The sequence below is a fragment of the Engystomops pustulosus genome, chromosome 7 (genome assembly GCF_040894005.1).
Source record: "Engystomops pustulosus chromosome 7, aEngPut4.maternal, whole genome shotgun sequence".
NCBI lineage: Eukaryota > Metazoa > Chordata > Amphibia > Anura > Leptodactylidae > Engystomops > Engystomops pustulosus.
Genome location: NC_092417.1, coordinates 18,573,103 through 18,589,628, shown reverse-complemented (window position 1 = coordinate 18,589,628; position 16,526 = coordinate 18,573,103). Strand labels below are relative to the sequence as shown.

General features: G+C 45.1%; 1 protein-coding gene across 1 annotated transcript; it reads right to left on the bottom strand.

Annotated features, from left to right (window-relative positions):
* Positions 1-216: 216 nt before the first annotated feature.
* LOC140070020 (olfactory receptor 5V1-like) lies at positions 217-1,158 on the bottom strand. The gene has a single exon (XM_072116353.1). The coding sequence runs from the start codon at positions 1,156-1,158 to the stop codon at positions 217-219; it is 942 nt and encodes a 313-aa protein (XP_071972454.1).
* Positions 1,159-16,526: the final 15,368 nt, after the last annotated feature.

The window sequence follows — 16,526 nt, the reverse complement described above, 5'->3', positions numbered from 1 at the left end:
ATGAAGACAATACAGACGTCAATCAAAACCACTACTCATCAGCTAGAGGTGAATATTTTAAACCCAGAAAGGCCAATTCAGTCTTATGTCTTCCCTGGATAACTAAGAAAAATGTCTACCCTCCATCTACCCTTGACCAAAGTGGTTTTCATTTGTACAACATATTTCTTAACCTAAAATTGAGACCACATTTAGAAGATGACCAATGACATGTCATCAAACAGGAGGAGATATAACCTGCTTTAGATTTGTTACTATACAAGTCTTAACCTCCTTATTTCTGATGCTGTAGATGATGGGATTAAACATTGGTGTCACCACAGTATAGAGAACAGATACAAACTTGTCTTTCTCAACTGAGTGGTTAGATCGAGGCTGAAGATAGATGGACATGATGGTTCCATAATAAAGGGTGACAACAGTGAGATGGGAGGAGCATGTAGAAAACACTGCATATCTACTTCGTGAAGAGTGCATCTTTAAAATGGTGGCGATAATGTAAATATAGGAAATCAAAGTTAAAGAGAAAGCACCTAAAGCAATGATCCCAGTTGCTAAATACATTGATATCTCATTCAGCCAAGTATCTCTGCAGGAGAGCCTAAGCAGGGGAGGTACTTCACAAAAGAAGTAGTTGATATGATGACTCTTGCAGAAGGGAAGTCTCCAGGTGATGTGCACTTGTATAGAGGAGTTTAGGAAAGCAAGAATCCATGGTATTAGGGCTAAAATAATACAAAACCTTGTGTTCATAATACTGACATAGTGTAATGGTCTACAAATGGCTACAAACCTATCATAAGCCATTATGGCAAGTAGGAGACATTCTGCTCCACCAATTCCTAAATAGCAGAGCATCTGGACCATACAACCTCCTACTGAAATGCTCTTGTCAGTGGATAGGGTATTCCTGAGGATTACAGGAACTATGGTGGAGGTGAAACAGATGTCAATGAAGGAAAGATTACTCAGAAAGAAGTACATAGGGGTATGTAATTTTGGGCTGATCCTTACGGTAATGAGAAGAAGACAATTTCCTGCCAAAGTGATAGTATACATCACCACAAACATAAGGGACCCTATAACCTGGAGGTGAGGAACAGTAGATAATCCAAGAAGATAAAACATGTCTGGAAGAGTCTGGTTAAAGTTCTCCATAGGAACACCCAGAACCTTAAGCAAAGGACAACATAATTAGTTACTACTCAGAATGTTAATATATATAATTAAATCTATTAACCAAATTTGCCATTATTAACAAATTCCCTATGTTTTATAATTTTGGTAAAAAATTTTGTGGTAACATAATTTTTCTTAGATTAAAACATTTTTCCCATTCTGGTGGAAATACTTTGTAGGACAAATACTGAGATCTACAGATGGACAAAGTAGAAATAAATGAAGAATAGCTACAAACCGATCAGAAGCCACCGGATGCTGGACATTTCTACCATCCACTATTTTAGAAATACATAATCATGGAGACAAGAGAAAACTTTTGAAATTATTTTATTATTTAATTAGCTTGTTATTCTTTTACTAAAAAGGTGATGATAATAAAAAAGCAGATTTTTTTTCATTAAATGCAAAAAGCACCATAAAAATGTAAAATTAAAGCTCATTGTTCTGCGTAAACAAAAAAGTGCAATATGAAAAAATAAAGAATTAAAAGAATATTGTTAAAATACATTGAAATAACAAAGGACTTCCTTCTGTTGTAATTATATGGCTTAAAAGCAGTGATGAACCGACCTGACAAAGTGGCAGAATTTAAATTAAAAATTTAGAATTTACAGAATTCTACGTATTCAGCTAGATCTGATGGTAAGTTGCCATTATCATGCTCTAATCTTTTTTTTAAGTCATAGTCCATTTTGACCTAAACCTAAAATACTTTCTAAACTAAACTACATTTTATCTACCTAATATGCTACTTATCGGCAGGGGCTACTGAGTGGAGCAGTGAAGCAAAGGCTACTCCACGCCCCAATAGCCTCTGCCGATAATTAGCATATTAACTAGATAAAATGTGGTTTAGTTTGGAAAGTTTTTAAGATTTGGTAAAATGGATTAGGGTTTAGCACATTAATAACAACCTACCATCAGATCTATGGTAGATTTTTGATGTTATGTTTCTTTTAAAGATTTAACACCAAGCATTACCGGCGTTGGACCGGCAAAGTTCGGCACAGACCCGAATAAGTCTTCTTGTCTTTTCAACACTACTTAAGATCTGTTCTCACATGGTGTATTATGACAGTGCTACAGACACAAAATACTACAAAGATATCAAGGACATTGATGTCCCCTACCGGTACTAAGAAAAAAATTAAGTTAAGGGTGTAAAACAAAAATGGGGCTCCTCATGACAATTCTATATCTGTCTTTTGAGCTCTGCTGCCTCAGATGCATTAAAAAAGCTTTGACCCTCGATAAAACTATTAGCAGTCTTCTTATGCTACAGCTGCATAAAAAGTTGCAAAATCAAAAGTCGCAGCACATAGATCTTGGTGGGGACTGGTTTCAATTTGAACCAAACCTGCACCAAATGGAAAGTCACAATTCAGAAATTCCGTCCTATTGTGAAAATAATGAATTTGGTGCACATAGGGTCTACGTCAAAGTGACTTTGCATTGTCCTATGTTCATTTGGCGCAATAGAAAGTTGCAAAAACAGCATTTGTACCACAGCTGCCCCCAAACAACGCCACATATATAGAAAAAAAAAACAATGATATGATGTATTCTTGGTAAAAATCTTATTAAAAAAATCTTTTACCCTAACTAATATTAATATAATATTTGCTAAAAAAAAAAAAGTTGACCGTCCATATTGATAGTTTATGCAGAATATTGTGAACAGAATTGGATCGCTCCTCAGATTTAATGTCACACAGTCCCCTATATTTTATGATACTTCATGTACAATTCTAGAATGCACCTACCTTAAGACCTTGTGGTTATTAGTCACCAAACAAAGGGCCAATTTAAAGTCAGTAAAAAAGTATAACAAATTAACACATTTTTTAATATAACATTTTTCATGGCTTCTTACTTATTTTCCGGTGTAATATTTCTGGCTGTGTTGATAAAATGTCCGTCTCACAAAAAAACTCAGGCACGAGAATTTGGATTTCATCTCCTTATATTAGGTATCTGCAATATCTCACTTTCTATGGAAATGAGTGGCTGGAGATTTGCCACAATGTTCAGAGCTCTCAGTGATAATAATGGGTCTCCTGACACACGTTCCTCCTAAGAATTAAGAACATAGTCTAAAGAACTTAAGAAAGCTTCAAAGTCTCATTACGTTTTTACTTTTACTTCTAAGAAAAACCAAACTTTTTTTGGTTGAAACTTTATACAACACAGACAAAATAAATATTTTTTTTTACCAAATTTATTGGAGCTTACTAGAGAAGAAGACGAGAACATTTTAAAGATTTAAAAAAGAAAAAAAAAAGATTGTAGAAGAATTGGACAATTGTTACCGTGCACAATGGTGTTGCCTTAGTGAAAAAAGGATAAACAAATACTAATATGATACTACGAGGTGTTGATGTATTTTATCAAAAGACATTGGGGCTGATATTTTAAGACTGGTGTAATATGTGCCATGCTCAATAATCGCTGCACCCAGAATTGAAATCTATGCTTGGTCCAGGCTACCTTAAATTTTAGGTATAACTTGCAACAACTTTTGGGGGCAAGTTATTGTAAATTTTGGTGGCTAAGGCTTCCAATACTAAAAATTGCCAATGTGACTCAAAATGGCCGAACATCAGCCGAACATCACCAAAAATGACACACAAGGAATAATAATTTGGCTTCACTGTGTTTCCATATTGGGATGATTTATTCTCCAAGTTGATAAGAAAAGGTAACCTGTAGCCACTTCAACTGTGTTCCTCATCATAATATATTTAACATAACTTTCTTATTATCCATGAAGAACTATATCCATAAACAGTTGTACAGGCTCCTCAGTTAAAGGCTTTCTGTTCTTGATCACCGCCCAGTAAGAGAGCCTGTGAGATCACCCAGATTTCAGCTTTTCCTGTGCATGTGGGGTCTTCTCTTCAGTGTTCAGCCAGCTACTCCTCAGTGTATGTTTTCACTGTAGAAAGGGCCATGCATGGCCAGGAATTGCCTATAGCTAGATAGTCTCTTGAAGGACATCTACCTACAGATCAAGGATTGTAAACCAAGTCCACTTACATGCTGATGTGTGTCCCCTCTGGCAGGATCTGCTCTTCTCTTAGCTTCTTATGCCCTGGTTTTTTTTAAGAAAATGTTTTTTTAAATTATGCAAATGAGCATGAGGGACTTCAGGCTCCATTATCACCTATGGAACTCAGAGCCCCTCAGTCTCATTTGCATACTTCTTAAAGCCTTTTTTCTTAAAAGCCAGGGCATAAGAAGCTAAAATAAGAGAAGATCCTGCCAGAGAGGACACACCAGCATGTCAGTGTGCTTGGTTTACTATCCTTGATCTGGTGCTAGATGTCCTTTAAAGGGAACCTACCACCCCGATTCTACATATAAAGGTAGAACGGGTGGTAGGTGGATGAATGGGACCTGAGGATAGCCCTTTTTTGGGCTAATCCTCACGTCCCGGCTATCTGTTAGAAAAGTTTAATGCCGGCATATGTAAATTTTTTATGCGGCTACTGGGGTGGGGAGTAGCCGGACATGAGGCTACTAGTCGCGGCTACTCCACGCCCCAGTAGCCACATTACTCCACCTACCATTTAATCTTCGGCGAGCAGCACTCAGCTCCTCGCCCCCGGGCATCTTCGGCCTTCTGCGCATGCGCAGCAGCCGCAGGCTCGGAGCCGCGGCAGCACAGCCGAAGGCCTGCGTTCTGCACATTCTGCAGAACGCCAGGGACTAGGATGAGGGCGTGCAGCTATGAGGAGCTGCGCGCCGAAAATGAAATGGTAGGCGGAGTAACGTGGCTACTGGGGCGTGGAGTAGCCACGACTAGTAGCCTCATGTCCGGCTACTCCACGCCCCAGTAGCCGCATAAAAAAATTTACATATGCCTTCATAAAGTTTTCTAAAAGATAGCCGGGACGTGAGGATTACCCCAAAAAAGGGCTATCCTCACGTCCGATTCATCCACCTACCACCCGTTCTACCTTTATAGGTAGAATCGGGGTGGTAGGTTCCCTTTAAGGGAAGAGCTGGGCAAAATAAGGGCATACATCACTAGGTGAAAACCAAACTCTAAGGCTCTAAGCCCTCCCTACTGCCTTCAGATCATTTGCATAATTTTCAAACTCTGCATTTCCTTAAACATGGCCTTAAAAAAGTTAATGGTCAGCAGATGCTGAACAAGGGGACACATGTAATTGACATTAAAACCAAATATGCTTGAAAGTTTGGACGTCTCCCCTTTTTATTTGTTTTACAATTTTTGAGCTACATTAAAAGGACACATTAAAAGAAAGTTTAGTATACGAAGGAATATAATATTTCCTTATTTCTTTTATTGTTATAGCAGACAGATAAATAATTGGAAAAATATGTTAACCTTTTAAGGCCTCAATAGAACCACACTCATATCACAAATTAATGTCAAGCCTAGAGATGAGCAGACCAAAAATGCTAATTTTAGGTCCATACAAAACAACCACGGACCCGGAGCCCCAAACAAATGTCATTGTTCAGTAACTGGGTTCATGTTTTTCATCAAGAGGATTTCAGCCATTTAGCAACCCTGGTCATGTAACATGTGAGCAGGATCTAATGTTTAGATGGCATTACACACAGAAGATAGCCAAAGAGAGTGTTCTACTCATCATAAGAAACAGCAGCAATTACCCTTGTCAGGGAACTGGGGTATATAGAAAAGTCTCCTATTATGGGGGGCAGGTGGATATATGAAATAATTGCCCTTATTGCCCTGTGAAGAATTATATCAGCACAGGGATATTCTTACTGGTTATATAGGATTCTACAGCAATACTTGAAAAAAACAGACCTGATGATGTCTAGGCATGGACTGTATCATCCAGCAAAATCTTGAAAATCCTGTCTCTGGGGCACTTGTATCATAAGTCTGGCTTTTTCTGCCTGTTTTTGAGACTTTTCTTGGCTTTCCTGCTAATCAGATGTATCTTATCAGTTTTTCTTTATTAATACATGTGGCATGTGGTCTGTTGGGAATTTGCAACTTTTTAAAACAAAAGTCGCAAAAAGGCTCCAATAGTTGTAAATAGTTTCCCAGCTAATTTCTAGGCCTGGCTGCAAAAATTTGTGACTTTTTTCGGATCGGATTGTGGTGTTGCTGCGCTGGCTTTCATGCAACAGAAATCAGGGGGCGGGCCGTCGGACGATCTTACCTCTCCAGGCTACGGCCTGCACTCTTGCTCCCAGCATGTAGGCAGCATGCGGTTTCCATGCAGTCGCGTGCTCCTGCCACTAGAGGGGGCGCGCGCAGACTTCTCCCAGCCTTAAAGGGCCAGCGTCTTCCCTATTGGTTCTGGCATTCCTGGCTCGGCTATATAGCCTGGCGACTCCCAGCATCCCCTGCCGGATCTTCAGGTCATTCTTCTGGAGTGAAAGCCTTCCTGAGCGTTTCTTTATGTCTCCATGTTCCTGTGGTGATTCCCGTGTTCCTGTGGTGATTCCCGTGTTCCTGTGGTGATTCCCGTGTTCCTGTGGTGATTCCCGTGTTCCTGTGGTGATTCCCGTGTTCCTGTGGCGGTCCTGCATTCCTGTGGCAGTCCTGCATTCCTGTGGCGGTCCTGCATTCCTGTGGCGGTCCTGCAATCCTGTGGTGGTCCTGCAATCCTGTGGCGGTCCTGCAATCCTAGCTGTCCTTCAGAGGTCCTGCCAGCCGTCCTGCCTTCCCGAGGTCCTGCCAGCCGTCCTTCAGAGGTCCTGCCAGCCGTCCTGCCTTCCCGTGGTCCTGCCAGCCATCCTGCCTTCCCGTGGTCCTGCCAGCCGTCCTGCCTTCCCGTGGTCCTGCCAGCCGTCCTGCCTTCCCGTGGTCCTGCCAGCCGTCCTGCCTTCCCGTGGTCCTGCCAGCCGTCCTGCCTTTCCGTGGTCCTGCCTGCCGTCCTGCCTTCCGTCCTGCCTTCCCGTGGTCCTGCCTGCCTGCCTTCCCGTGGTCCTCGTGTCCCTACCTTGGCTGCCACCGTGGGCCTAGTCGCACCCGTGGAGCGACCTGGTGACTCCCCGCCGCAGCAAGACCATCCCGCTTTGCGGCGGGCTCTGGCGAAGACCAGGAGTTCACTTAGACTCCGCTCCCGGGTGCGGCTAAGGTTGTTATCTCCCGCGGTGGTCCAGGGAGTCCACTTACTTAGTCCTAAGGGACTATTCCCCATAGACTGTGACAGTAAGATCCGGCCATGGACTCCGCCAAGGTCTTGTATCCTGCAAAAGCCATGGACTGTGTCGAGGATCCGTACATGCTACTGGGTGACCTCCCAAGCACCATCGCCCGGCAGTCCCAAGAGATCGCTATCCAAAAGGAGCTCTTGGACAAACTTGCTGCCACACTTCGGATGATTGCCTCCCAGCAGCAGGCTCCCTCGACTCCTCCCGTTGCTTCAGTCACCCCGCAATGTTTTTTGGCAGTAGAGTCTGGACGCGAAAATTTTTTGCCGGACAAATTCAATGGCAACCCCAAATTGTGCCGGAGATTTATTTCCCAGTGCTCGCAGCACCTTCAACTGTTATCTTCCCAGTACCCCACCGAACGCTCTAAGGTGGCGTTTATCTACTGTCTGCTTTCTGGAGAGGCCCTGGCCTGGGCTACCCCCCTATTGGATGGTGGTGACCCGGACATGGTTACCCATACCAAGTTCCTGGCAAAAATCAAGTCCAGGTTTGAACCACCTCAAGTTCGACCACCTCATCTGTCCTGCGTGGTTCCGGTGGCCCCAGTGTCTCCGCAGCTTCCCAGAGCTGCTCCAGTGGCGCCTCAGCCCCCGCAGCTTCCCAGAGCTGCTTCAGTGGCTCCGCAGCTCCCCGCAGCTGCTTCAGTGGCTCCTCAGCTTCCCAGAGCTGCTCCCGTGGCTCCTCAGCTTCCCGCAGCTGCTTCAGTGGCTCCTCAGCTTCCCAGAGCTGCTCCCGTGGCTCCTCAGCTTCCCAGAGCTGCTCCCGTGGCTCCGCAGCTTCCCAGAGCTGCTCCCGTGGCTCCGCAGCTTCCCAGAGCTGCTCCCGTGGCTCCGCAGCTTCCCAGAGCTGCTTCAGTGGCTCCGCAGCTTCCCAGAGCTGCTTCAGTGGCTCCGCAGCTTCCAGAGCTGCTCCCGTGGCTCCGCAGCTTCCCAGAGCTGCTCCCGTGGCTCCGCAGCTTCCCAGAGCTGCTCCCGTGGCTCCGCAGCTTCCCAGAGCTGCTCCCGTGGCTCCACAGCTCACCGCAGCTGCTTCAGTGGCTCCGCAGCTCCCCGCAGCTGCTTCAGTGGCTCCGCAGCTCCCCGCAGCTGCTTCAGTGGCTCCGCAGCTCCCCGCAGCTTGCCAATGCTGCTCCAGAGACTCTCCAGCCTCCGCAGCTTGCCAATGCTGCTCCAGAGACTCTCCAGCCTCCGCAGCTTGCCAATGCTGCTCCAGAGACTCTCCAGCCTCCACAGCTTGCCAATGCTGCTCCAGAGACTCCGCAGCTTGCCACGGCTGCTCCAGAGGCGCCCCAGACTCCGCAGCTTGCCACGGCTGCTCCAGAGACTCTGCAGCTTGCCGGTGCTGCCCAAGTGGCGCCCCAGACTCCGCAGCTTGCCACGGCTGCTCCGGCCTCCCCTGAGGCCGCTCCGGTGTGCCTACAGCCGACCCAGCCTGCTGCTTCCCAAGTCTTCCCGGTGCCTTCTCTCCTCCTATGGTGTCTCATCACTAAGAAGAATTGGAGGAGGCGAAGAAAGAAGAACAGCGGGCTGAAAAAGAAGAGAAGAGGGGCCCTAAGGGGGGGGTACTGTCATGGTTACACCCGCGATCCTCGGTACGGATTGAGGGTGTACCCGTGCCTGCTGCCACGGTCCCCGCTCCCCCAGCCCTCACTTACCTCTCCAGGCTCCGGCCTGCACTCTTGCTCCCAGCATGTAGGCCGCATGCGGTTTCCATGCAGTCGCGTGCTCCTGCCACTAGAGGGGGCGCGCGCAGACTTCTCCCAGCCTTAAAGGGCCAGCGTCTTCCCTATTGGTTCTGGCATTCCTGGCTCGGCTATATAGCCTGGCGACTCCCAGCATCCCCTGCCGGATCTTCAGGTCATTCTTCTGGAGTGAAAGCCTTCCTGAGCGTTTCTTTATGTCTCCGTGTTCCTGTGGTGATTCCCGTGTTCCTGTGGTGATTCCCGTGTTCCTGTGGTGATTCCCGTGTTCCTGTGGTGATTTCCGTGTTCCTGTGGTGATTCCCGTGTTCCTGTGGTGATTCCCGTGATCCTGTGGCGGTCCTGCATTTCTGTGGCGGTCCTGCATTTCTGTGGCGGTCCTGCATTTCTGTGGCGGTCCTGCATTCCTGTGGCGGTCCTGCATTCCTGTGGCGGTCCTGCAATCCTGTGGCGGTCCTGCAATCCTGTGGCGGTCCTTCAGAGGTCCTGCCAGCCGTCCTTCAGAGGTCCTGCCAGCCGTCCTTCAGAGGTCCTGCCAGCCGTCCTGCCTTCCGGTGGTCCTGCCAGCCGTCCTGCCTTCCGGTGGTCCTGCCAGCCGTCCTGCCTTCCGCTGGTCCTGCCAGCCGTCCTGCCTTCCGGTGGTCCTGCCAGCCGTCCTGCCTTCCGGTGGTCCTGCCAGCCGTCCTGCCTTCCGGTGGTCCTGCCAGCCGTCCTGCCTTCCGGTGGTCCTGCCAGCCGTCCTGCCTTCCGGTGGTCCTGCCAGCCGTCCTGCCTTCCGGTGGTCCTGCCAGCCGTCCTGCCTTCCGGTGGTCCTGCCTGCCGTCCTGCCTTCCCGTGGTCCTCGTGTCCCTACCTTGGCTGCCACCGTGGGCCTAGTCGCACCCGTGGAGCGACCTGGTGACTCCCCGCCGCAGCAAGACCATCCCGCTTTGCGGCGGGCTCTGGCGAAGACCAGGAGTTCACTTAGACTCCGCTCCCGGGTGCGGCTAAGGTTGTTATCTCCCGCGGTGGTCCAGGGAGTCTCCTTACTTAGTCCTAAGGGACTATTCCCCATAGACTGTGACACCAAATAGGTACTCCGCAATATAATATATATAATATAAACTATTTAGTGCCATTATCTCCTGCTTTTAGCCATCCGAAGATGTCATATTTATGCTTTTTAATGATTTTATAAAAGATATGAAATAATGTACTAACTGATTATTTATTCATATCTTTAAGTTTAATTTTTATTATTATCTGTTCACATTTATGTTTTTACACTGTCATGGGTGTTCCCGCGACCCATATTGCGTGCCCCACGCTCCCTGCAGGCGCAGTGCCAGTGTCTCTCACATATTCCTGCTCCCGAGTCCCAGCCTCGCTTTGTGCACGCGCCGGCTTCAGGAAATTTAAAGGAACTAGCGCACCATTAATTGGTGCTGGCCAATTTCCCAGAAGGCTATTTCAATTTGCCTCTCCCATCACACCCTGCCAGAACTTTGTGCCTCACAGCCTTAGAAAAAGCTCTCTAGCGTTATCCTGCGTTCCTGTATTTCCTGCGTTCCTGTATTTCCTGCGTTCCTGTGTCTCCTGCGTTCCTGTGTCTCCTGCGTTCCTGTGTCTCCTGCGTTCCTGTGTCTCCTGCGTTCCTGTGTCTCCTGCGTTCCTGTGTCTCCTGTGTCTCCTGCGTTCCTGTGTCTCCTGCGTTCCTGTGTCTCCTGCGTTCCTGTGTCTCCTGCGTTCCAGTGTCTCCTGCGTTCCAGTGTCTCCTGCGTTCCAGTGTCTCCTGCGTTCCAGTGTCTCCTGCGTTCCAGTGTGTTCCTGCTCCTTTGTTACCAGAGTCCCTCCGTGTTCCTGTGTCTCCTGCGTTCCAGTGTGTTCCTGCTCCTTTGTTACCAGAGTCCCTCCGTGTTCCTGTGTTACCAGTGTTCCTCAGTGTTGCTGTGTTCCTGCGTTGCTGTGTTCCTGTGTCCCATGTGCCTGTGTTCCTGTTCCCATCTGCCTGGACCTCACATTGCTAATCCCGATTTGGACTTGACCCTGCATCTCTGCCGCCTGCCCTGACCCTGTGCCTGGACCCGACCACGAGACTGTCTTCTGTAAAGATACCCGAACTCGGCTGCCACTGTGGACTAGTCACACATGTGGAACTACCTGGTGGTACCCTGCAGCAGCAAGTCCAGGTGCTAGCTCTGATGTAGATCAGGTGCCACTTAGACTCCGGTCCCAGGTGTTGGCTTGTACCTCCTCCTGTGGTGGTCCAGTGGATCCACACATCCCGAATCCTGACATATACGCTCTTATTAAATATCTATTTGAGAGTTCTTTTAGTTTAAGTATACCCACTGGCCATCACCGAGTGGTTTTATGAATGAATAATATTACAATCATGTTTTTGTTTACATCCTGACGTCATGCTGACACAATGTATACCTAATTCTCGCACCAAAAAACGGTGGTTTATAAGCCATACATGTTTTTATGCAGTTTTTAGCTTCATGTAACTGAGGGAAAACCTAGTTCAGACACGAAACGCGTATTACAAAGCTTAATAATAAAGAAATTGAATTATGAAAATGATGAAATCCGAGTGATTGGCACCGTAAACAACCCCGGAAACAGCCGTTTATAAATTTTAACAATCCTAAAATGCTCTTCGATACTCTTCACTCATTACTAACACCAAACTGATCTCGCAAGCTCTATGCAGCGCTGCGTAATCTGTGTTCGCTATGTAAATAAAGGTATTATTATTAAAGTGCAGCCACTTGTTACAAACCTTGGGGATGAAGATCTCGCCTCCTACTTTAAAGATAAAATTGACTGCATTCACCAGGAAATAATTTCACTCTCCACTAAACCCATTAATCCCCTTCTCTCAGCTACTTCAACCTGTTTGCTTTCTTCCTTTGAGCCAATCACAAAGGATGCAGTGTCCAGGCTCCTCTCCTCTGCTCACCCCACCACCGTCAGTGACCCCTTCCCCTCACTCCTCATACAGTCTCTCTCCCCAGTGGTCACTTCTCACCTCAGTAAAATCTGTAATCTCTCTCTTCTGGTGTCTATCCCTCTGCGTTCAAGTACCCCAATACTAAAGAAACCTTCTCTGGACCCATCCAGTGCTACTAACTACAGACAAATCTCTATTTTTCCTTTCATGTCTAAACTCCTGGAATGCCTTCTTTATTCTCGACTTACCCACTATCTCTCAGATAACTCCCTCGATGATTTACTAACTGCTAAATCAAAAGGGCACTATTCTCTCCTTGGTATTCTGGATCTCTCTGTAGCGTTTGTAGACCACCAGCAGCTACTCAGGATGTTTTGCTTCATTGGCCTTCTTTATTGGTTTTCTTCTTATCTCTTACTGTACCTTCATTGTCTCTTTTTCAGGATCTCTCTCTTCTGCTCCATTCTTAATGCAGTCTCGGCACACCCATCCCTCCCTGCAGCCCCCGCCTCCCCTCCGTGCCTTACCTGTCTGCATTCCTGCTCCGTCAGACCAGCCCTTGAGGATTTAATGGGCCATCACACCGCTAATAGGTGCTGGCCATTTCCAGGAAATCGATAAAAGTCAGCCTCTCCAAGCATTCCCTGCCAGATCTTTGTGCCTAGTGCCACTGAGAAAGCTATTCCATGCATTTTGCTGTGTTTCCGAATTCCCGTTGTGACCCCAGTTCCGTTATTGACTCCAATCCCGTGATTCCTGTCTCGAACTCCTACCTGTCCCCAACCTTGAGTTTGCCTGACAATTTTGTACTACGCATTGGCCGCCACTGCGGATAAAATCGCACTTATGGAACGACCTGATGGTACCACGCCGCAACAAGTGCCAACCCAGTTTGCGGCAGGCTCTGGTGAAAGCCGGGTACCACTTAGACTCCGATCCATCGGAGCCGATACATCGGCTTATGTAATCATCCACGGTGGTACAGAGGATCCAATACCACTTATCCTGACACTCCTTTACATGAATATGCTTCAACTTGAAGATATTGGGGCAGATTTATCAAGCTGTCTGCAAGTCAGAATATTTTTAGTTGCCCATGGCAACCAATCACAGCTCCCCTTTAAAATATTCATGAGCACTGGTAAAATGAAAGCTGAACTCTGATTGGTTGCCATGGGCAACTAAAAATATTCTGACTTTCAGACAGCTTGATAAATCTGCCCCAGTGTGTGTAGAAGTGCTTTATAGTTAATATACTTGACTACATTCGGTTATATAAATATACAATATCATAGGTTCCACACTTAGGTTATTTTGTGTCATCATACTTTAATATTGATGTATGGTCTCACCTCTATCATTTTGGTTATGGTATTGTATGACACCATGATTTACCATTTCCTATTTGTGTATATTGGTATCAATACCATCTTCAATTCATGTCATTTCTTTCAAAAACCTCCTTGGCTTATTCCAAGTGAATCCACATCTTATGATTGAAGAAACACTATGAGATGCCGCAATAAGATCTCTTTGCTTGATGGATGCTATCTACCATATTCTTGGCATGTTAATATTGCGACACTATTGTTTTACATCAAGGCTGGTATCTCCAGAGACTTGTGTGGTCTATTGGATATTTGCCGAATACACCGTTGATGAGGGAATGGCTATGTGTTGACAGGTAGGGATGCAAACTTAGCCAAAGAGAAAGTGAGCGGTGTCACAGGCTGCTTTGACGAGCCCTCCGCTAAATGGGAGCAACTATGTGCCTGCAGGCAGTGATGCAACATAGTCAGCCACAAAGAATGGGAATGGCGTGATAGGCTGCTTTGGCGAGCCCCTTGTGATGTCACCATTCCTCTCTTCATTCTATTGGATAATAAAAGTATGATACCACCTTTGGTGGGTGTGGCTGTTTCTAGACTGGCCTGGCGAGCGCCGTGCTCACGGGCATACAGCGCCAAGACACAAAAAGGAATTAATGTGCTATAACGTGCATGGAAAGAATGTTTCAATCCTACTGTATTCAATATGTTGCCTCTGAGGACATATTGACAGGGTGGGTCAGTTTTGAAACGTGTCAGGCAGACAAATTGACAAAAGAGGGTAGTTTATTTGTTAATTCCATCACTACTTATATACTAAGTACAGGCGGTCCCCTACTTAAGAATACTCGACTTACATATGACCCCTAGTTACAAACGGACCTCTGGATATTGGTAATTTATTGTACTTTAGTCCCTGGCTACAATAATCAGCTATAACAGTTATCACAGGTGTCTGTAATGAAGCTTTAGTGTTAATCTTGACTCTTATGACAACCCAACATTGTTAAAATCCAATTGTCACAGAGACCAAAAAAAGTTCTGGCTGGGATTACAATGATAAAATATACAGTTCCGACTTACATACAAATTCAACTTAAGAACAAACCTACAGACCCTATCTTGTATGTAACCCGGGGACTGCCTGTACAGGGTTATTATGTAGTCTTATGGCCAACACAATGCCAATGTGATAGCTACCATAGCTGTGTCTATTTGTCACTCTACGGGGGCGTTTTGTAGGGGCGTTTAGAGGAACAACTTCCAAAAAACACTGATGTGATAAAGTACTCTGTTAGTCCAACATATAGTAAGGGAACAAAAGTGTGAGTGATTTTTATTTGTTGAGGCTAACTCCTATGCTATGAGATGGAAGCCTGTTGAAAGTTGTTAAAGAGCCCTGATTAGGGTCATCTTTTAATTATTTGTGAATAAAGTAAATTTTGCACGTTCTTATTTTCAGGCCGTATATATTTTGATTTGAACTATAACCTGCATGTGTCCCTGCTTCTTGCACTACTATCTAGCGACTGCCAGAGCTATTCACTACAACATTTAAGATGTTCAACCTTTCACTGTATTTTTGATTATAGTCATAATTTTATTTTTATATTTACAAATTCAAGACATTTTATATTATCTATTTTAGTAAACATTTTAGCAGTCTACAGTTTGGTGTTTTCTTCTGTAAAGTCAGGAGTTAGTTAAGGGTAAGTGAGCCATGATACGTATCCCCCGAACTATCCCCGATTCACGGATATTTCCCCTAAATGACATTCCTCATTGGGGCGACATTCTTAAAACAGGATAAATTAAAAGATGAAGAAAGTAAAGAATAAAACATAACACTGCTAAAAACCAATTAGAATATAACAATATCATTATTCGGTAGACGGTTAGGGTATACTCATGCGACTAATGTCACTGCAACCGAAAACAATAGAGTATACACATGAAGCAATGTCACTGTGCTAGTAGACAGTATGGGTCATACACCATCACTGCACTAAAATATGCTATAGATATACACACACAGTTATCATCACTGCCCTGAAAAGGGCAAGTATTGGAGATCTCTATCTGTCCCTCAATATAGCAGCCTCCTCTCCCTACCTAACTACCTGCCCAGAAAAGGGCATCAAAATCTTTTGGCCGATCACAGCCTTGTCCATACTGGGCATGGCTGTGGATGCTATAGTTAAAGCTGCTTTTTCAGTTGACACCAGGGGCGGACTGGGAATTTAAAATGGCCCTGGAAAAAAATATAAAAGTGGCCCCATTTAACGGGCGGAGTCAAAACAAGTGGGTGTGGTCAGATAAAGTGGGTGGGGTTATAACAGACAAATTGTTGGTAGATGGCCTTAATGCAAAACAATAACATCTTTTGCTAGTAAGTGAATCTAATGTGCAAAGAATGTGACCTGTCGATTAGTAAATGATGCAAACACATGACCAGATAAGCCTTAAATAGCTTTCCCCTGTGCCATGCATGTACAATTCAGAGAAAGAATATATTGACACTGCCTCCTATGTACAAGAATAATGCTACAATAACACATTTAGAATAACCCATTCAATCCTGCCTTCTATATACAAAATAAAACTACTACAATACCTTCTCCCATATACAAGCCAACTACCATAATACTGCCCCCTATGTACAGGAATATAACTACTATAATACTGCCTCCCTATGTACAAGAATGTAACTACTATAATACTACCCCCTATGTACAAGAATATAACTACTATAATATTGCCCCCTATGTACAAGAATATAACTACCATAATACTGCCCCCTATGTACAGGAATATAACTATTATAATACTGCCCCCTATGTACAGGAATATAACTATTATAATACTGCCCCTATGTACAAGAATATAACTACTATAATACTGCCCCCTATGTACAAGAATATAACTACTATAATACTGCCCCTTATCTATAATAATATAACTACTATAATACTGCCCCCTATGTACAAATATATAACTACTATAATACTGCTCCCTATGTACAAGAATATAACTACTATAATACTGCCCCCTATGTACAAGACTATAACTACTATAATGCTGCCCCCTATGTACAAGAATATAACTACTATAATACTGCCCCTATGTACAAGAATATAACTACTATAATACTGCCCCTTATGTACAAGAATATAACTAATATAATACTGCCCCCTATGTACAAGAATATAACTAC